Raw genomic sequence first — 21,603 nt, 5'->3', positions numbered from 1 at the left:
TCATACAACATTTTTCTGATGAACAAAAACTCTCTTAGCAAACAAGTTAAAGGAAAACTGCATTAATTTTTCATCTACATTTAAAGAAAAAAGTTTATTTGACAAGAGCTTGAGCCTGCAATCTCACATAAGAAGCTTTTACAACATCTAACTGGAGACGGTGGCCTTTTTTGTGCCAGATTGAAGATGCTGTAATTCTGCATAGATAGACACTGATGCCTGCATAGTTGTTCTTTTGAAGCTATATTACTGCCTCTCGGTGTTATAAGAGAAAGATAATGCCAGCAGACATGCACATACTAAATACAAATGTAGTGAATTATGAATATAAAATAATATATATAAGATACATACAGGTAGATATATCTATACCTGACCAACAAAAATGCAGTAGCCAAGTTTCTATCAAATTTTACAATAAAGGGAGATCCACATAGTCTTAACCCTAATCCACATTTACCCATAAGACAACAAAGTTAGTCTAAAACAATGTTTTCTTCTTTCTTTTTTCCTTCCTTAAAATGGATCAAAACATGTATTATACATCACAAATCTTTACATAAACTGCTCCACCTTGCCCCAAATACTGAATTACATTTCATCCAAACATCACTCGAAACTCTGGCCTTGAAAAATATTTCATGTTTGATTGTTTCATTGGCTCGAAAATTGTATACAAAAAATTGCCAGAACTAATCAACATGCAAGGCCTCTGTAATTTGACAACCAACAATCCAGGCCTATATTTACTACCATAGTAAGAAATGATGCAAAACAAAATCAAAATCAGAAAATTAGGTGAGCATATCTGGACAAACTCGGCTAAGCAATCTATCAATGATTATAGTCAAAAAAAAAAAAACCAAAAGAAACAAGTTGTTTATACATTAGCGACTCACTGCCCCCAACAGGGTAAAATATAGGATTATGTCTTAAAATGATGGTCTCATTCATGTCACAACAGAACTCCTCAATACATCAACGTATGCCACAACAGCTCAAAGTCATTGCTGAAATAGGACGTGAAATGTCAGAGTCATGCAGTCTCTGCAGCTTGTGGTGGGTGTGGCCAGGCAATCGTTCCAGACTTTGACTCTGATGGGGATATGTTGATCTGACAAGATGACCCAGTGGACACTGGAACTTGAGTGAAATCTGTCGTCTGTGTCGCAGAGGGAACACGTGTCCGCTTCGGGGGTTCAGGGACATGCCATGTCATGCAGCTTGCTACACTCTCTGGCCGGGGCTTCTGTGATCGGTGAGGCTTTTGTGAACTTACATTTACAAAAGCTGCATTGGTCATTGCATCAAGCACCTCTTTGGTGTGCTTAGTGTTGCTATGGGAATACCTGTAGGTTGTTGTAGGCACACCTTCAAAAGAGGTCATCGGCCTCTTTACAATAATTTGAGGCACAGGTTTTCCCGGCTCATCATACTGAAAGTTTAATCTATAGGTGGAGGCTAAAGGGTAGTTAGGGTAATCCTCTACTGCTCTTCCTGGGGGTACCCAGGATATGAAGTCACGTTTATATCTGTAAGATTTGTTAGGGTCACGTCTACGACCCAGCCCCTGAAACGAGAAAAATATTCCAGCTGTCAGGTACAACAGTTTTTGCTATTAAACTTGTTTATACAAGCAGACTTACCAATTTATTTCTCTTGGCTTTCAATGTTTTCTTTTACATTACTTGAAATTCCGTATTCCTCGTGTCAGGAAGATGATGTGCTACATCTTATACAGAAATGCAGCTTTAAGGCATTATGTTGAAATATCTTTATATTATTAAATTGATAATGAAGTTGATGTATATCGGTAATCAAAATTTTATTCCTGTGTAATGTCAGAAAAACTTTCCAATTTATTTTTCCACACCTGTTCAAAATAAAGAGCATCCCCAAAAAATGCACTTCTGTTGTCATGTGCAGAAAACACATGTGCTGTTGGCTTAACCTGAAAAGACAAAAAAAAATTGCAAATGAAGATGTGTTTTAAATAAGGTATTCCTAAACTGTGTGAAATGCACAGACAGAACGTAACATACATTCCCACATTACAGTTGACATAAACTCAGATTTGTTGCTTAATATTCATTCATTTTGGATGTAAGATTTCTCTAATCTTGGCACACACAATCATTATAACAAAAAGTTGTACCTATATGTTTATCATAGTGATTAAAATTAAATTTCAACCATCAACTCGTAATCTATTATACCTGTTTCTATTGAAGTCATGTAGTATGGCATAAAAACACCAATCAAATAAATAAATCAACTTCATGCTATTTAAGTAAGCACTTTTCACTTTAACATGTAACCCACAAGCCCTTGGGTAAGTGCCTTATTTAATTTTTTGATCGTATGGAAGTTGTTTTCTAAAACATGATGTGGAAAATTCAACTTTTCAGTTATGTTAAAAAAACAAAAAAAGAACTTCGAAGAAGCGACAAATACCTGTATAGGTCAAATTTGCATATTTTTATTCAGCAATACAAAGTGCACAAATCTATTGCAGCCTTGAGATGTATGTTGTTGGAGGAAATGTAGTTTCTTTATTTTAAGAACAGCTGCTACATAATGAAGTATGAAACATACCTGTGACCTGGCTATAAATTTATTTGGTGGTTGAGGTCGAGCTAGTTTTCGGAACTCACAGACAAAGTCATTCCTTGGTCTACTTCGGAGATGTCCATGGAATCCTGTTGGAAACTGCAATTCACAGAAGTACTTTAATTTACATTCTGACTTTGGTTAAAACTGAGAATGTAAATATATGGCAAATCAAAATGGAATAATATGTGAAGTTTATATGCCATAAAACTCTGCATAGGATAACCCTCCCACTCTTCATGTTTTATTATGAGTTATCTTTCTTTTGTAAGCCATATGTTCTACATGTATCCTATACCAGTACAGATGGGTAATCCAATACTCCTAAATACACCTTGGCAAATATATGTCAACTGACATGTATATCACTCTAGCCACATTATCAGCCATAGGATTATATTAATTCAGCCTTATATTTGAGAATACATGTATTTGTAGGCCTACACAAGCCACCAATATTTGGCCTTTCTCCTGGAGACCTTATGCTTTGTCCATAGCTACCATACACAAATGCATTTACAAAGATCATGAGTAATGGTATTCTCATAATTTCTGTTGATTACCTGTACATAGCTGTCAGGTGATCAAAGCCTGTAGTTTAAGGTCAAATGTAGAAGATTTACAACCATGATGCATTAAATTTAAACTATCTGCACAGTGGACTGATATGTGCATGCACTTATCTAGCAAACACAAAACGTACTAACAATCAGTATTGGTAATAAAAAGTGGTATGAAATATCATAAAAATACTTCAATATCATTTAAAATGCCAAATTATACCCTTCATCATGGTGGAATGTATACCTCCATGATCTGATGAACTGTGGGCTGCATGCATACCTACATTTACTTGTAAGTCTATACTAAAGATTAGGCACAGGTAGATGTTTGTTTGTATATGTGAGTTTCTCTGCTTGAAGTCTTTCACAGAAATTTAAGCAACTTAATACTTAAATTAATATTAGATATCATATGGCACCGACCTGAGATCGTATGCTCGCAGTATGCTTTAACCTATACAAGTTACAACCAAAAAAAACAAGTCAAGGAATGAAGTGAAGCCAAAAGACGAAGTGAAGGGTTAAATGAAAATGCATACAACTATCAGGCTTAGTAACACAATATATCGTTAGTTACCATACTCACCCAGCTTCCGACAACCCCCGTGTTTGCCATAATCTAGCCGTCACGACATGATAGTTGACGAAAGTACCCTTGATACCCCGCTAAAGCGATCTTTCAGCTTCAACAATGATGAAAGTGTATGGGTGTGTTGCCAGGAATGGCGGCGTAAACAACGACATGGTGATCGGTAGTGTGACCTTTGTGACCTTCTTGTTCAGCCAATGAAAAGAAGTCTGCAATATTTCCGGAGAGCTCCGAACACGACGTCTTGTCGTCTGCTACAAAACTCCGTCTGGAAGTGCAACGATGCAAGCGGTAAAGTTTGATTGTCGCCATTCATTAGGATGCAGATACACCCCGTAAAATTGGTTTGTCATTGTATATTTAGAGGTGTATTTATATATACTTCATTTTCAAGTGATTTTACTTTCAACACCAAACTTTTTAGTGATCAGCACTCGATCTTGTCTTTACGTGAGGGTGCCTCCGTGGCTCAGTTGGTTAGCGCGCTAGCGCAGCGTTATGACCCAGGAATCTCTCACCAATGCGGTCGCTGTGAGCTCATGCTGGCTTCCTCTCCAGCCGTACGTGGGAAGGTTTTGCAGCAACCTGCGGATGGTCGTGGGTTTCCCCCGGACTGTGCCCGGTTTCCACCCACCATAATGCTGGCCGCCGTCGTATGAGTGAAATATTCTTGAGTACGGCGTAAAACACCAATGAAATGAAATGAACTTTACGTGAGATTTTCATTTTGTACCGGCTCTCAGTTTTCTACATTTCACTTTCAGCGCATTAACTGGACTTGAAAAGATCTAAAGCTGCATACAAGTTATAAGCATGCTTTCCAACCAGATTTCAACAAGGGATCTGTTCAGCTATCCACTCAGGTGACATTTAAATTATACATGTATTTTGATAAAGTTTGTACATGTAGACCTAGTTGTTAATGCGTACATGTAGTGATGCAGGTCCTAGTTCGAGGGCTAGCAGAGGTTTATCGGTCAGGTCGCGTACGAAAGGTTTGACACATTGAACGTACAGAATCATAAGTGAAAAACAAGAGTATCGGTCACAACTGAGCACGAGTCAAGACAGCCTGATCACTATAAACCATTTCCTGAGTGTTCAGCTTATGTACTAAGCCAGTACTCATGTCTGTTTCTTTAGGGATGGTCTTTAGTCGGTGTCATATGACAAGCCAAGCTCAACACATTGAAATGTTGGACGTCCATGTTATTATAAAGAAATTGCAGTTTGAATACATTTTCTAATTCATAATGTTAAACTCCATAAGCTTAGTTTTGGCACCAAGAACTCATTGTCGCGGGTGACCTTATAAATATTCAAAAACAAGGTGAATACTGGACAATGGACAAAGAGTATTTTGTTTTACGATGGCTGCACTAGCAAATGGTTAGAACAAACACCATCCAATAACTGAGCCTGCACCACTGTCTCTGCAAATAACTTCATTGCTTTTAGGATATTTTCAAATATCCATCTATAAAAAGTATGTTGCTGTGAGATCATATACTACATAGAATAAAGTAAAATTCATTTATTAAAGTTATATTAAAATGTGTGAACGACTGCAAGTATGGTAGTGTTAGAAACAAGGTTTACACTAAAGTTGACAGCAGTTTAGGTAGCTGGTGTCAACCTCCTTTAAAACATGATGAACTCCACCCAATACCAAGTATGCCACTTTTTTAAAATAATTGTGACATCACCCGAGGAAATGGCTTCTTTTAGTTGAACCGAGCACATGGACTTTAACATTATGAATTAGGAATAGTGTTCTAACTTCCATTTCCCAGCAAAAATATGAACTTCAAACATATCCATGTGTAGCGATATCCAATTTTGGTAGCGAGAATGACTGAGAATGACTACAGACAGCTGAATTTTGACAACTCTCTGAAAGAAATACACAATAATTAACATCGAATGGGATTTTTTCCCATGTCGAGTAAGAGATTGATTTTTGGACGAAAAGGTACTTTGACATGGACTGATTTTAAAATGCTAATGAAGTTCCAACATGTACCTATACACTTAAGAACACATCAAAAGTTATCTACCGACCAAAAAAGCAGGACTGTCATTCTAAAGTTTGCAGCTAAAGGACTAGATTTCTAAATTCATGCATTTAGCTGACTTGTATTTAATATTACGATTTCGTGCTCTTCATGCTCCAGAGGAGTGCCGACCTTCACCAGGTGCCTGACAAACTGTAGGACTTAAAGCGGCTTAAACAGTGCGACCTTGATTGAAACACGAGTCAACACTTTAATATAATGAGCCAACCACTGAAGAACCACCTAATTAACGCTTTTCTGTCATAAGTAGGTAATGTCTGTTACACAGGTGAACTTGTGCAACAAGATGCATCAGGATATGGTCACTATAAAATGGTAATTCTTAATGTCTTCAATCCTTTGTTATAAATGGCTTAAGAATGGATCAGAATAAATGAAATGGCTGAAATTATTTTCTGGAAAGGAAAAGATGGAGCATTTCAGAATGACCCAATCAGGTACGTGCATGAAAGTCGCTTTTTAAAAAACAAAAAAGATCTGAACTTAAGAAATGAGAAGTCTGCAATGATTTTTGAATGTAACATACATTACATTAGAATTGTTTTTGGACATTATTGCATGTGTCTTTTCTGGAGAGCTTAAGGCTAATCCTCGTGGATTTATTTGTTTTACCTTCCTACTGTAAGACCTGTTTGTCTGCGGTTGAATCTCCTGCGAGACTATCTTACGTTGTCGGGTGGACACGTGACTGGCTTTTGGGGGAACAAGTGTTAAATATATGCTGGACGAAGAACGCAAATGCTCTGGTGGGTTTTCACAAGTGCCACAGCCTGAGAATTTATTATGTGAGACAGAGGTAATCAGCATAAAAGTAGGAGCATCTGTAAATATGTTTCTTCCCTTCCTTCCTTCCTTCCTTCCTTCTGAGTTTGGACAGTGTTCCCGCTGAGGGACTCACAAGGAGAAGCAGCCTAGAGGGTAACGTCTGGCAGTCAAGATGGTACAGCACCTGGGTGAAATGTATGAATGAAGACTGGCTGTGATCTTGGCAAAATATGTCTTGACTGCTCAGCTGTCTTGGAGGGAGTGGGGCTAAAACAAAGGGCCGCATGGCAAGGCTGGGGTGTGGAGGTCATGTGACATTCCACCCCGTCTCAGGCCATGGGCACTTCCCCACAAGCGTAAGGCTTGGTTACTGATGTGACTAGCTTACTAGTGAACACCCAGAGCAGATCTGGCCTGGAGGTTTGGGCAGATCTGACCTGGGGGTTTACACTACCTTTGCCAAGAACAGTTCCAACTCCAACATGCAAAAACAAGCTGCACAATAACATGTCTGAAAAATTTCTTGGCAACAATAATAAAGTATGGTTCCCGAACACAGTGGTTCCAGACTGAAAACAACATGATTCGCATGACGAGGAAAGACATCAGATGAAGTCTGGTTATCAGATGAATAGGAATATTATTGAAAGGTACAGAGAGAGAAAAAAAGGGCTGTGACGGCTGAGTGATAGCTGGCAAATAGTCACACATAACAGGTGAAATAAGTTTCTAAGTTTATCTAAGTTAGAGTTTTATTTTAACTCCTCATATAAATGCATAAAAAGCAGCAAATTACATGCCCCCTAGAAGACTTGTCAAGCGAAGGAAACCTAGGCCGAGACGTTTTTCCTAATCTTCTGCTTGAGTCCCATTCAGATAATAAATATTTTTCTGTTCCTAGCTCTGAAATAAGTGAAGTGAATCTTCAGGAGAATATTTTGTCATATTAAACTATTGTCATATTGTTTCCGATTGTTGTTAATACATTTTTCAGAATGACATGTTACTGTGTAGCTTGTGTTTGCATGTTAGGGTTGGAACGCGATCTTGTTTCTGTGTAGAAGGTAGAACACTATGAAAACTATGAGGAGTAACATCAAGCTATCATTTCCCAGAAATGACACAGGCAATGATGTCCAAAAATAATTCCAAGTGCATCTGACATTCAACAGTAACGGCAGTCTTCTTGTTTTTTTCTGTTCAGATTTTGTTTTAAAAAAAAGCGACTTTTAATCATGTACACCCAATTGGGTTATTGTGATTATCCCTTTTCAGAAAATAATTTCAGCCATTTCATTTATTCTGATCCATTATTATAAGCCAATCAGATCAAAGGATTGAAGACATTAAGAATTACCTTCTTATAATGACCATATCCTGATGCGTCTTGTTGCACAAGTACACCTGCGTACCTGACATTACCAACTTATGTTAGAAAAGCGTTAATTAGGTGGTTCTTCAGTGACTGGCTCATTGCATTAAAGTGTTGACTCATGTTCCATTAAGATGCCACTGTTTAGGCTGCTGCTTTAAGTCCTACGGTTTGTCAAGCGCCTGGCGAACGTCAGCACTCCTCCAGAGCACAGACAGCACGAATTATGTTGTATTACTAAGTAGAAGTTAGCTACATGTAAATGCATGAATTTAAAAATCTAGTCTATCAGCTGCAAACTTAGAACGGCAGTCCTGCTGCCTTGGTTGGTAGATACCTTTTTATGTGTTCTTAAGTGTATATGTGCATGTGGAAACTTCAATAGTATTTTTCGTCCAACAATAATTCACGTATTCGACATGAAACAGTAAAATCATAATTGGCGTTAATTGGTGGTTTAGTACATAAGCTGAACAGTTAAGAATTGGTCATTAATAATCGGGTTGTCATGAGGAATATATAAAATAAGTTTCATCCTCATAATCATGATCAGTGCCTTTGTTTTCATGTAATTTAGCCAAAATATTGACCTTTGCCCTGTTCTTAAATGGTTTTTAGCATGGAGTTGGAACTTAAGAATTACCATTCTATAAGTAGCACATGTTAGGGTATCTTTTGATACAGGAAATTTCTTGTACACAACATGACCGATAAAACCCATAATTAGCGTTGATTGGGCTCTCCTTAAGTGGCTGAGGGCATGACCTAGGAATTTAAGAATTGGGTTTTAGTTTTCAGGTTGTCTTGAGGAATGTATAAAATAAGTTTCATCCTCATACTCAGTTGTGAGCGATACCCTTGTTTGAAAGTAATTTAGCCCAAATATTGACCTTTGACCCATTCTTTAATGGTTTTAGCATGGAGTTGGAACTTAAGAATTACCATTTATAATTAGCACATCTCAGGATATCTTTTGGTAAAAAAAAGTTCCTTGTTAGCAACATGACCGATAAAAACCATAATTAGCGTGAATTGGACGGTTCTTAAGTGGCTTTATGCATGGGCAGGGAACTTAAGAATGAACTTTCAGTGATCAGGTTGTCTTGAGGAATGTATAAAATGACTTTCATCCTGGTACGCGTTTGTGACCGATAAAATTTGTTTTGGGGTACTTTCCATCTACACCCCTGGAGGGTTGTGCACAGATGCCACACTTAAGAATCACCATTTTGACCTTTTAACATGCTTCTGTAGGTTCAGTGTGTCAAACCTTTCGTATGTGACCTGACCGATAAACCTCTGCTGCTCTTCCAGACTATTCTGCATGCTTTGTCAGATGATAGGCATGTGTGTATGAGCCAGCCCAGAATGTCAGTTACCCATGTGAAAGACACAGGGGCCAGTGGTTCAGATTTTCTCTCCTGATGGTAAAAAGCGTGTGCATGGGTTGATGAGAGAAATTTGATTTATTCTAGCATGCAATGTCTTTTAAGTGTTGATTCTTGTGCATGGTCTTAATTCTGTTTATGAAATTGTACGATTTATATATACTGTAACAGTTTGCAAACTAGCTGTGGTGCGAGACCACATGGCACAGCAACACCAATATGCCTGCAAAAATACATAGATATAAATAAAACATTTAAAAGAAAGACTGTGCACAAATAAATTAATGGGGCCCAGCATGCTACTTATATCACTGGAAAATTTAGTTAAAAATTGCTCTCACATTAGGTTTGGCAAAATTTTGTTGGGCTATGGATGACCCCAAACCAGCGTCAGAGCATGCTCCATTTAAAAACCTGATGCCGTAGCCGACGATGTTTCACGGTGTTTGAGGCAAAAATCATCTATCAATAACGTTTACACGACCGTAAGTCGCTTACAGATGCTTATGTCCCTTATATATTCGTCTATTGGTTTCTCTTAAGCACGATGGCAATCTGTTATTTCCTGGGCTGTGTGGGACAGAAATTCCTGGGTGATGCTCAAAGCAAACGGCTGTACTCACGGCCTTGACATTTTTGACAAGGTTAGATAACTGCATCATGTTTTTAAATGGAATGCCCTCTGATGTGGGTTTAGGGCCATCCTTTACCGAACAAAATTTTGTAATAACATCAGAGCTTTCTCAGATTTGAAAAATTTACACTGTATCAGATCTCAAGACTAACTTTCTTTTCCCAAATGGGACACATCATTAATGGTCTGTATGCAGTAAGACTGTGTTCATAGGAAGAAGAGTGTCTTGTTTGTGTACAAGGCCTTGGATAACTAGTTGGCTTTGTTTTCAGTCACCATGATAATTTTATCCAAATTAAAGCCATAATATAACATAATTTCCCTGAAGACATGGTTGCTATTTTCCTTTCTTTGACTGAGGATCATGATTGTCAAATGTCTGATAAAGATACATACATACATAAAGATATACCTATTTCAGGTATCTATTTTCGGGGTGAAGACTGAATTTATAACCACATTGGCAGGTACCTATAATAAATAATATTTGTAAGACTTGTAATTTCAGTCTTGGGCTGGTGGTTATACTTTGGATGCACTAGATGTGTTGGTTCAATCAGAGGTGTAGACATTCCCCTGATTTACTGTTCTTGGGGCCTTGGTGGCAACAAGTGGTCAGCTGTGCTCATCAGGGCCTTTTTCATGGGTTATCACATATTGGAGATCATTTGCATAACTGAAAAATGGCATACACATTGATCTCGTTCTGTGGGTGAAAATTTTTGTGATGCAAGTGGGAAAGAGTTACTGCCAAAGACAGGTGGTTTACTCAGAGTGCTCCAGTATTGTGTCATGGTTCTGATTGCCACCCTATAAGTAATTAAATATTCTTCGAAGGTGTTAAACATTCATCCGATTCAATCAATAAATCAATCAATTAATTGCAGACAAGGAAGCCAAGACAGTTCCAGTCAGGGTACTTCAGATTATTTACGTGGTGAATCAGGATTTCAAGACTCTCAGTCTCAGCCATGCATTGGATCACTCTCGCAGCCAGATATTTATGTATGTAATCTATGTACATGTGGGATATTTTTCAAATTCAGTTGGAATGTAAGCAATTCTATAAACCCTGTAAGCATTGTTAGAAAAAAATTCTAAAGTGAAAGTCAGTGATCATTGATATGATGTGATTATTTACTTCATAAGTAAAGTAGAGTGTTTGGATCTTAGTAAATTTATATTCTTTGTATTTTAGTCACCTGGACGAAGGATGTTCCAGAAATACTCTTCCAGGGGCTCTATCTTCAAGCTAGAGGGAAATTTACCCTCTAGCCAACAAGATTTACAGAGGTCAAAAGCAAGAGAGAGAGAAGATAGGTAGGTGCAGTCTAATTTGTGAAAATCACAACTTATCTTTGTTTAAGAATTCATTTGTTCTATATTCAGGTTATAACTAAATGTATGACCACATATGGGTTACATAGGTAACGTCAGTAATTTTCTTAGGGAGGGCTTACAACCCTAGTCCAGTGGCAGCCTTTAGGCTTTAGAAGCTCTGAGATCCTAGATGGCTGGGAGTATGTCCACTTTTCAGAAAGAAAAGAAGCCGTTATTTTTGAGCCCAGAATAAGGCTCATAAGAAATCAAATATCCAGGGGCAGCAGAACTTTATATGATTTTTGGTACAGTGTAGAAACAGCAGACCTACTACATGTACATATTTCCCACCACAGTAGGTGAATGTTCAGGTAGCCTGGAATACATTTTAAGCGACTTTTAGGAGATAAATTATAAGTCTTTTTTCATAGGTTTTTTTCCATAGCCGTTAAGCTTTTCTGGCTGTGACAGGTGAACTGCTGTCCTAGCCAATTAAGCAAGTCCATGGGCCTTGGAAGCTTTATTTCAAATAGCAGCCAGTGGAGATGCATTTTTGGTGACTAAAATCATAAGAGAAAGCCGGAAAAAATCACTCATCTAACGTTTTCTTTTGTTTTTTATTCCCCCCCCCCCCCAAAACTTCTTAATGTTTGCTGGCTGAGGCACCTCAACTACTCTCTTTACTCAATTTAGGGGGTTTAGGGGGAATCCAGGCCCTGAAAGCTCAGTACCTGGGATCACGAAGTGATCTTAAAATCACTTTAAAAGTGTTATTTCTGATGTAACAAGGTCAAAATATTGGTTCACAATGTAAACTCTTGGTAAGTTATTGTGCTAGAATGACAGAAAGGAACATACCAAATGTAATGATTACAATTTTGACTTACGTCTAAGATCGCTTTGTGGGCCAGGTTTCTCAGCTAGGTAGGAAGCCACAGTAAACTGCATATGTCAGAATCTAGATCAGTCCCGTTGGTTTGTTCATAAAATTTTTTACATCTAATTGAAACTTCCTATCTTTTGATGTGGGCCATTCATGTAATGAATGGGGGTCTGAGTGCTAAACAACACAAAGTCTTGTTGGGTCTGATGTGGCAGCTATTCTTAATTTGAACTTGTTCTACTTAATTTGAATGCCATATCAGTAAAATGTATCTTACATGTTATTGTACTACATCTACATGTGCAAGCCTTGGATTGACCTCAAAGCATGCTTTTGCTGTTATACCCTTTTTTTTGTCGCATCTAATTGTTGCCTATTTTCCTTGTCCTTTATTTATTATTAAGTCAACCTGAGGATACATGAACATATTATGTATGTCAGTGAAATGAATGGTATGTTATACTCGGAATCCGGCTATTAGTGGTTACATGCAGTTTTTGTGAAGGCAAGTATAAATTCTGTGAAAGATTTATACATTCAGTACTAGAGACTTTCATTGGCTCTTTGAAAATGCTCTTCTCGGCAGTACTCTATTTTTTTATTTTTTTTTGTCTTCAGAGAATTTATGCAGAATATGATGTCTGTCGTCAGTGAATCTTCGTCAGCGGTAAATACAAGTTTAAGCAATAAAGTTAAACATTTCTGTCTTCTTACTACTCATATATTTTACATCTATTGGTTAGAGAACTGGCTGCATATGTTAACTCAGTAATCTAGGTATTCTTATTCCAGTGGCTTGTATTAATGTGTGGCTTAGTATACCATAATGATGTGACTGTTTGACACTAGCTGTGTTGCTGAAGAAGAGTACTGATAAGAAAAGCATCCATTATGGAAGTATGGATTTATTAATTTTCAGGCTTGATTGAATATACATTAGATGGCAGATGTAAATGTAAACATTATTAAGCTGTATGATTTATGTTTGCTTAGGTCAGATTTGCTTTAGAATCATTCAGGGATAGTCTAGAGACAAAACAAGGGAAGAACGAAGAGAATGTAGCAACTTCTTTACAAGCACGTAAGTATTATAGAACTTGTGTTGATGTACATTATCACTTGTCAAGCATACGTACCCATGTAGTTATTGATTTAATTCTCCAGTGGCATGTGTGATTTTTTCTGAAGTACTGAACTTATGCATGTGGTCTCATTTTATCCATGTAATTTCTGACACACAGATTACCTTTGGCTATTTAATCAGTTTCAGATGAGGTCCAAAGAAATGCTGAAAAAATTATTTCCGCAATTTGTGAACAGGACAAAGTAAAGCAAGAACTCCACCAATTGAATATAGAATTATCAAAAGTGAGTGATATTTTTTTTACTGCTCATGTTAGTAATGAATGCATGTATCATGTAGCAATTTCTTAACCATATGACCCCAAGACATTCGTGTTGCCATCAACTTATACCCATGCTGCAAAAAAGATTTAAGATAAGAATTAAAGCTGTTATCCAACTGTTAAAGCTGTTATTGCTTGTTAAAATTAGGGATGGTAGTTTACAGTTGCACACACAATCATTGTTTTTGAGACAATTTGCTGCTGATATGTTTTGTCAGGAGCATTTGAATGGTTATACGGTAATGATTTATTTTTTACTGATATTGAGATTTCATCTTCAAACTTCCAGAGAGAAACAAGGAGGCACACTACATGCACTCTAAGGACTCCTTAGCCTTCATATGTCTGTGAAATTTTTAAGTATGAAGTTACACCCAATTATTGTGCATTATTGCACTTGTGTATCCTTTCAGAAAGATGCCATTATAAATGGACTTAAAAATCAGTTGAAGGAAAATAAGGAACAGGACAATGAGAAAATAATGGAGATAGTGAAGAACAGTCACATGCAACAACAGGATATTATAGAAGATAAGCTACAGAAGCTACTCAGTGTTACCTCAGAACAACTGAAACTCTACGACAAACAAATTTCTTGGCAAGCTGATCAAGAAAAGGGCCATGCAGAGTTTCAGAAAGAGATGTTAAATGAACAGCAGAATCTCCTGAAGGGCCTAGAGGACAAGTATGAGTTCAATTAATCGTGATATGCTTTCCTCAGTATTGTTTTTAAAGAAAGGAATTTTTGCATGGAATTTCTGAATATAATATTGTATGTTTATACATATATTATAATTTATTATATTCATAAAACGTATAGTGTAAATTATATAAGTTGGTAAAAGGTTAAAATTACATGTATATGTATTATTTGTATGTATGATCTGAGACACAATATGTCATATTCTATCCCAGGTATGATAGCAACATATAACTTCTCCTGATTGCCGTCTGGACATATACCAAGGACTTTACAGTTCCAGCTAGGTTCATACTTCAAAATTTTTTAAATCTTTGGCAGGCAAGGGTCCAGTGGTGTCTTACCAACAAGTTTGAATACTGTATTACCAAAGAAAGATTATTGAATTTTTGACTTTTATGTTTCAGACTTACAGCTTGTAATCTGTACTATTGTTTTGTACAAAATTAAGAAATAATATTGGCAGGACAGGTTCTTTGGCCTTCTGCAAAGGAAAATATGTCTTATAACTAATAAAACAGCATTGCCCTTTACCTGCTTGAATATCAATGCCAGCTATGATTATTCATGATAATTTACATTGATATTGAAAATGCTTATTTTGTTATTTAAGTAGGTAGAGGGCACTGCTGTTTTAAAAGTTCAAAGATTTGCTTTAGGTAATCCCACTTTGGCCTGACATTAGTTTTATATCAGATTGGTATGAAAGAGGTCTGTATATTAGTTCAGGGAAAGACTGAAATTGTCTTGCTAACCAGTTCAAGGAGCAGGTGCTGCATCTGAATAATTTTTCATTAAACATTTTTTTGGTATTAACTTTATTTGCGTTGTATCTTAAAGTTTTTATAAAAAGAAAATAGACTTACAGCAATTGTAGGCCTCCATTGAATCAGACCTATTTTGAAGTTGTCACAAGAAAGCATTATTGTGTTTATTATGTGTTGCAGATTGTTGTCAGAGCTATCAAATGTGCAGCATCAGTTGTCTGTGAAACAGAGCCAGTTGGGGAACTATTATAGACAACAACTTCAAGAATATAACCGCCAGCAAACGAAGACTGTAGAGAGCTGTTTGCGACAACCATTGGAGGAAAATGTAAAAAATGCCTCGAGAGAGACAAATTCGCTCTTATCTCAACAGAGGCAGGAGATAGAGTTGGCATGTAATAGGCATAGACTAGAGCTTCAGCGATTCATAAAGTCTGAGCTAACAAAGCAGATGTTTGAGAATGAAAAGAATATAAAGCAGATTGTGTCAAATGTGAAATCCTTACATGTAGTTTCAAACCAGTCTGAAAATGGAGCCCTTAATGTAGCTAGGCAACAAAGATCAAAGGTTATGAACACCTCCAAAAGAACATGGATGACTCTCCCACTGTGCAGCCCTAAACCCACACAAGTAGGTGAAGATGAAGATGAAGAAAACAGTGAGTATGGATGTGATGTTGAAAGAATAACTGTCAGCTCACCAGAATTTCATATTTCCCCCTATAACTACTCAGAGCAAGGTGTGCAGCCTTCCAAAAAGGACTTATTAGGTTCTCCATGGAATCCAAATACACTTTTCCAGAGATCTAGGACAGTTAAGCCTTCCCCTGTGGCCAAAGTTGCACCAATGGCACAACAGTCTTCATCAAAGAATATGTCAAACCATAGTACTGTAATGAGGACAACTACAAATAAGGAGCAAGAAAGAGAAAATCAGAAAAAACAGGAAGGAACTGTTTATCCACAGAGACCATCGAAGCAAACCAGAGACCTGCAGAAATTTTCAAAAACTACACCTCCTGAACAAACATCCCGCTACCTTACAAGATCCTCAAAGAGACAACAAGACTCCATGTGTGAAGAAGAAAAGCGGCCTCTAGAGAGAAGTTATGATATGGGTGAAGGTGAACAGCAAGAAAGGAAAAATCATCCAAATAAAAGGAAAGCAAAAGCATGGTAATGATAAGTATGTAAATGGAATCTATTGTGTCTTTTCTTTAGTTAGACATTAGTCCACTACTGGTAATGAAAGGAGAGTTGTAGGTTGACACTTCATCTGAGAATTAATTATCTTGACTTTTTTTAAAAAAAATGGTTAATTATATTGAGTTGAAACTGATAGGTTTAATAATTGTATAAGTTAGAGCTGTAACCTTACATGATAGCTATTCCTTGTTGAAATAGATCATTTTGTTTTTAAGGATACCAACTATATTCAAGTACATGTACATCTATTACTTCAGATGTACTTTTGGCTTTAGAAAGGAAAAGAAGTGGCTTTTCAATAGAGAGAAAGGACTGTTGGAAACTTACAGATTTGTGTATTATCATTTGCTTGATCTATGTTGTAAAATCTGTCTCATTGCTCCCTGCCCCAAAGATTTTAGTAGATATTTTTATAGGAGCCATGTGTACCTTAGACCACCTTGAATTTCTATCTATATGTCTGTTTCATGAATGATTTGATATTTCTCAGGTGTATCCTGCAGTTGTATTTGCTGTTTAGGTAAAAATTATATATTAGATATTAATCAATTTCTATTATTCAGGGATGAAAATGAACCACAGTGGCTGAAGGTAGCAAGATTGAAAGAAAACCGTTCTACCAACACAGTGGGACAGGTAACTGTAATATGAATATTAACTAATTCCTAATCCAAGTAATAAAGTTACCTGACTAAAAATGTAGAACTGCGAAATCGCATCTTGATGTATCTATTTTTAAGTATCTTTATCATTCTTCTTCATCATAAATATGTTAAATTCAGCCTTGATTATAATTAGGCTGCAGGATCGCAATAACTGTCATTAACATGTACTTGTACTCCAATTTGATCTATCAACACATGTACATGTGGTATGGTTATGTGTAACGTATAGGAGTAAAAGAACAAATTTCGCCCTGGCGAAGGCATTTTAAATGCTCACTAGACAAAAAAAGTATTTTGGTGAACCCAATATTTTACTCTGTGTACTTTATTCTCACAATAAGTGCTCTCTCTTGACAATTTTTAAAATGATCCAAGTGTTTCAAGTTACATGTAGTGAGTTACCTTTAGAATATTTCATTGACAAGAATAGTCATATTCTGGGGTGAAGAAATAAATGAAACACTGAGTACCTGACAAACCTACAGACCAGAAGTTTAAGTCAAACCAGCTGGAGCTGAATATAACCTCAGTGATCATGTTTACTTCCATGCGTACACATATAATATATGCTGAGCTCGTGTAAATTTATGTATTCTGTTTTCTTTGTATATACATGTATGTATTTTTTTTTTGTATGTTGTAGATGCCAGGGAGGGAAACCTCCCCACCAATGGCAACAATGAAAATGGTAATGAAACGAAAGGTTAGGTGCAGAAGAACACCAAGTTTTGTCACTGAAATATCAAGAACCAAGTGGAGCCGCTCTAATATGGAATCGGGTAAACTGAACATCCCTTTGAATTTCATCTTGTTTTTTTTTTTCGTTTTCTTTTCAAGATTGTATGATTTTTTTTTCTAGATTGAGAGACTCACTTTCATGGTCTAAGGCTGAACATGTTGTCAAAGTAGTTATTATGACCTAGGGCGTAAGAGAACCTCTTGGGAAAGGACTGGGGAGAAAACTGCCTGTTCCTTTTAAACCAAATATACATCAAAATTAACATTTTTTATGCCTTTATGCTAAATGTACGTTTTTTCTTCCAGAAGAAGATACAAACAGAACTTTTGATGATCTACTAAGCAGCCCTTGCTTCAAATTCTGTGATACTTTGAATGAGCCATTTGATGACAGAGCACTTGTTCTGGTAAGGAGTGAAGCTTTTACATTTTTGGGAAATAAAAAAAAATAAAAATCTAACATGCTTGATGCTGTCTCTCATTGCTGTGCATATATAATTTCATTGTCTCACAGAGTGTACTTGCAACACATGTCAGAAAGCAAGGAAACACCTTTTAGCCATCTTATGAATGCCTGTACTCATAGTACTTGGGCATTATTATATGCCTGAAATTAGTTGGAACATATTATGGTATGGATATTTTGTCTGTAACTGTGAGCACAGAAACAGGTTTCCAACTGAGCACCAAGAATCTCATAGAAGACTAAACTGATATCTTTAAAAGCGACATATTTAATTCACCCTCATGAATATTTTGTTCTATGTTTTTTTATTTTTTTATTTGTTTTAATTTGTAGGAAGGAAAAGTGAGTCGGAAAAATGCCAACAAAAGAAAACTTTGTGAAGTAAACTACGATACACAGATAACAGAGATAACTCAAGCTATCAAACAACAGTTGCAGTATGTTAATACACCAAGTTTTGGCTAATTATGTTACTTCTACACCCCTCCCCTTCCCCTTCTTCACATTTGAGAAAAAATATTTTGGTGGTACCTAAATTATGTACATATACATGTACCTGTATTTTAATACATGTATTAAACGCTGTGTTCAGATGTGTACTTAAATTATGTACATGAATTTTACATTTCTAATTTAAAATGTTTTTAGAGATGCATAAATTAAATGGACTTCAAGTAGTGCTTTGTTTTAATTCAGACATGGAAGAATGATAATGCATTTGAAAAAGGATTTGGGGCAGTGCATGTTAACTAATTGTAAAATGACGCAGTGTATCTAAGTGCCTTTACTGGAAATTAGCAATAGAGAATTTTACATAAGAGTTTCTACATCAAAATAAGGCTGGATCTATTTATGTCTGTGATATCATAGAATTATTTTTGTTTACAACATTTTTAAATAAATAACATTGTAATGGAAACACATTATATGCTGTATTGAAGCAAATATTATTTCGGATCTGTTGGTTGTGTATGGTGTAATGAATTGGTAAACAGTTATAGTTACATATATAATCCAGAATGGAGAAGTCAGTACTGGTAGGGTAATTTAACTGTATTGATAATAAATAAGCAGTTTGGTGTTCTTGTGCTGTTATTCTTATGGAAGAATTGTAGATGAAAATAAATTGTTCTGTTATGTTTCATAAAATTTTTGAGTACTATTTGTTTGCATACTGTCCAGCTTCTCTTCGAATATCATTGTATTCTCAACCCCACATGCCTTGCGTAAATGGAAACTTGGCCTGTACATACTTTGGCTTGACACCTTCCTTAGCATTGTTCTGTTCATCAGTTTAATAATTGGTTTTCTTGTGATCAAGTTCAGTCATATTGTGGTGAGAACATGTTAGAAGCAAGAAAAACTCTCAGACTTTTTGGACTGGTCTCAAATTTGGCCTGTGAGTATCTTGGCATGAAATCTTGAAATATATTTTTAATTTTTGTCTACCCACACCTCTCTGTTTCCATGTGATGTCACAACTGAATCTTATGTGATTGGTCTCAGATTTGGTCTGAAGGTCCGTCAGGTTCAATCACCTCATACACTTGAAAACTGACTGCACTTATAAGTGAAACAACACAAGGGGATAAACCAAATTTTCTGCAGTTCTTTTCGCTTATAAATACATGTACTGTATTTACAAATATAGCTTGCCACAACAAGACGCATGAAATTAGCAAAATGGAGAAACCAAAATTGAACTTCTAACAAAACTGGAAGTAGTTGGAGGTATGAGGATATACATGTATTTAAACCCTAAGCAGGCAAGCATCACATCTGCTTGTGATTGTTGCTTATAATTTACCATAATTATAATGCTGCAGTCAAAGCCTGGATAATTTTTCAACACATTTTAATAATTCTTTAATCTCCACAGCTTAGTAATTTACAGAAAACAGCAGTTGTTGGAGTGGAGTTTGAAGTATATCAAACATGTTTAAGTTATACCCTAATTCCTCGAACTTTTTGCATAAGAGATGGCAACTCTTAGGGCAATTTGTGGAAATTAATTATTCAGACATACACAAAATTTGAAGGAATTATGGAGCCTTAGTTTGTCATTCACTAATAGCCAGATTGTTAACCAGTTCTCATCAAATTGACACTCCAGCCAATTTGTGATCATATGTATGTATGTATTTATGTTTGAGGTCTTATCTCATAGTTAACAATTTTTCAGTCATATCACAATGAAATGTCATTAGATGTGTGTACATATAATGTGTCTTTGTGTGTCACGGTGTCCATGACACCGAATTGCTGTTGCCACTGATGTATCATGCCAAAGCCCAGACATGACACCCCACCCAGTTATATACTGACACCAGGCCAACCAGTCCGGTTTCCCTGTTCTAACTACAAGCACCATTTTGGCATGACCTGACCTGAAATTGATCCTAGGTTTCCCGAAATGATCATATTGTAAGCCCTATCACATGGAGAAAAAAAATCCAATAATGATCCTCATGCTAAATGTGCAAAACTTATGTATGGATTAAGATGGGTTTCTGACAGTATTTGAAATTGAAACATGACATGCACAGACCCAAATTAATATCCCTCGCTTTTTCATATGGGATAATTACACACAAACAAGTAGTGGAGTCATCGTGCCAAAAAAATGGAAAATCTGAGAGTGCTAAACTAGGCCAAAATTTAGTTAATTGCTCAACTTGGATCTTTATGTACATACATGTACTTATACATGTAACAGAATTATGTTGTCAGGAAACATATTGATCAGAAATGATTGTGGGGGGTGGGGGGGAAATCAAAAATACTGATGGCACATAACCAAGGCCAACAGTGCAGTTCTCAAAATCTGTGATAAAGGTGAAATATGTATAGTTGATTGGTGTTGCCATGTTCAAGAATCTTTCATATTTATGACAGTCTTTAGGTTAATGAGTCAAGGAAATCACAGGAAACTTACATTCACCAGGTCACACTGTTGTTTTGATTATTTATTTAATTATTTGATTGGTGTTTTATGCTGTACTCAAGAATATTTCACTTATACGACGGCGGCCAGCATTATGGCGCGTGAAAACCAGGCAGAGCCCGGGGAAACCCACGACCATCAACAGGTTGGTGGCAGACCTTCCCACGTACGGCCAGAGAGGAAGCCAGCATGAGCTGGACTTGAACTCACAGTGACTGCATTGGTGAGAGGCTCCTGAGTCATTACTCTGCGATAGCGCGCTAACCAACTGAGCCTCGGAGGCCCCCGATGTTGTTTTGAACCACATATAGACCTACTATATGTGACAGTGCATTTCAAGGGTGAAATATAGGTAACAAAGTATAACTTTTTGCCAGTAGGATATCATGAAACCCTCTTAACAAACTTCTATAATGGAAATATAGCTCTGACAAGCTTTCACCTAAATGGGACTGGAGTTAAACACATAGAAGATACACAGATATCAGTAAACTATTTCTTTTCACGGCAAA

At 36.6% G+C, this 21,603-nt stretch overlaps 2 protein-coding genes across 4 annotated transcripts; one reads left to right on the top strand and one right to left on the bottom strand.

The window, feature by feature from the left end:
* Nucleotides 1-75: 75 nt before the first annotated feature.
* LOC135470481 (uncharacterized protein C3orf84-like) lies at nt 76-3,886 on the bottom strand. Its single transcript, XM_064749456.1, has 4 exons — nt 3,760-3,886; nt 2,596-2,709; nt 1,874-1,951; nt 76-1,570 (listed from the first exon to the last, which is right to left on the bottom strand). The coding sequence occupies exons 1-4, from the start codon at nt 3,787-3,789 to the stop codon at nt 1,037-1,039; spliced, it is 756 nt and encodes a 251-aa protein (XP_064605526.1). The 5' UTR covers nt 3,790-3,886; the 3' UTR covers nt 76-1,036.
* Nucleotides 3,887-4,012: 126 nt separating this feature from the next.
* LOC135470233 (putative autophagy-related protein 11) lies at nt 4,013-19,394 on the top strand. Of its 3 annotated transcripts, none has more exons than XM_064749049.1 (13): nt 4,013-4,053; nt 4,527-4,625; nt 10,884-11,001; nt 11,195-11,316; nt 12,818-12,866; nt 13,193-13,280; nt 13,464-13,567; nt 14,019-14,290; nt 15,253-16,248; nt 16,842-16,914; nt 17,587-17,722; nt 17,988-18,088; nt 18,481-19,392. In XM_064749049.1, exons 2-13 carry the CDS (start codon nt 4,576-4,578, stop codon nt 18,610-18,612), a joined length of 2,241 nt encoding a protein of 746 aa, XP_064605119.1. In that variant the 5' UTR covers nt 4,013-4,053; nt 4,527-4,575; the 3' UTR covers nt 18,613-19,392. The 3 variants fall into 3 exon arrangements, with proteins under 3 accessions (XP_064605119.1, XP_064605120.1, XP_064605121.1); XM_064749050.1 differs by having other exon boundaries at nt 4,048-4,106; XM_064749051.1 differs by lacking the exon at nt 4,013-4,053 and having other exon boundaries at nt 4,156-4,625; nt 17,991-18,088; nt 18,481-19,394.
* The last annotated feature ends 2,209 nt before the right edge of the window (nt 19,395-21,603 follow it).

Source organism: Liolophura sinensis, chromosome 7 (assembly GCF_032854445.1).
Source record: "Liolophura sinensis isolate JHLJ2023 chromosome 7, CUHK_Ljap_v2, whole genome shotgun sequence".
In the NCBI taxonomy this organism is placed as follows: Eukaryota; Metazoa; Mollusca; class Polyplacophora; order Chitonida; family Chitonidae; genus Liolophura; species Liolophura sinensis.
The sequence above is the reverse complement of the archived record's forward strand: the minus strand, read 5'-3'. Positions and strand labels throughout refer to the sequence as shown.

Bases quoted from the DNA above. Each gene is read 5' to 3' on its own strand.
- LOC135470481 (XM_064749456.1), bottom strand. From the start codon at position 3,789: ATGGCAAACACGGGGGTTGTCGGAAGCTGG. The intron at 2,710-3,759 runs GTGAGTATGGTA...TGTGAATTGCAG, and splicing joins CGGGGGTTGTCGGAAGCTGG to TTTCCAACAGGATTCCATGG. The intron at 1,571-1,873 runs GTGTGGAAAAAT...TTCTCGTTTCAG, and splicing joins ATGCTCTTTATTTTGAACAG to GGGCTGGGTCGTAGACGTGA.
- LOC135470233 (XM_064749049.1), top strand. From the start codon at position 4,576: ATGCTTTCCAACCAGATTTCAACAAGGGATCTGTTCAGCTATCCACTC. The intron at 13,568-14,018 runs GTGAGTGATATT...GTATCCTTTCAG, and splicing joins TGAATATAGAATTATCAAAA to AAAGATGCCATTATAAATGG. The intron at 16,249-16,841 runs GTAATGATAAGT...TCTATTATTCAG, and splicing joins AAAAGGAAAGCAAAAGCATG to GGATGAAAATGAACCACAGT.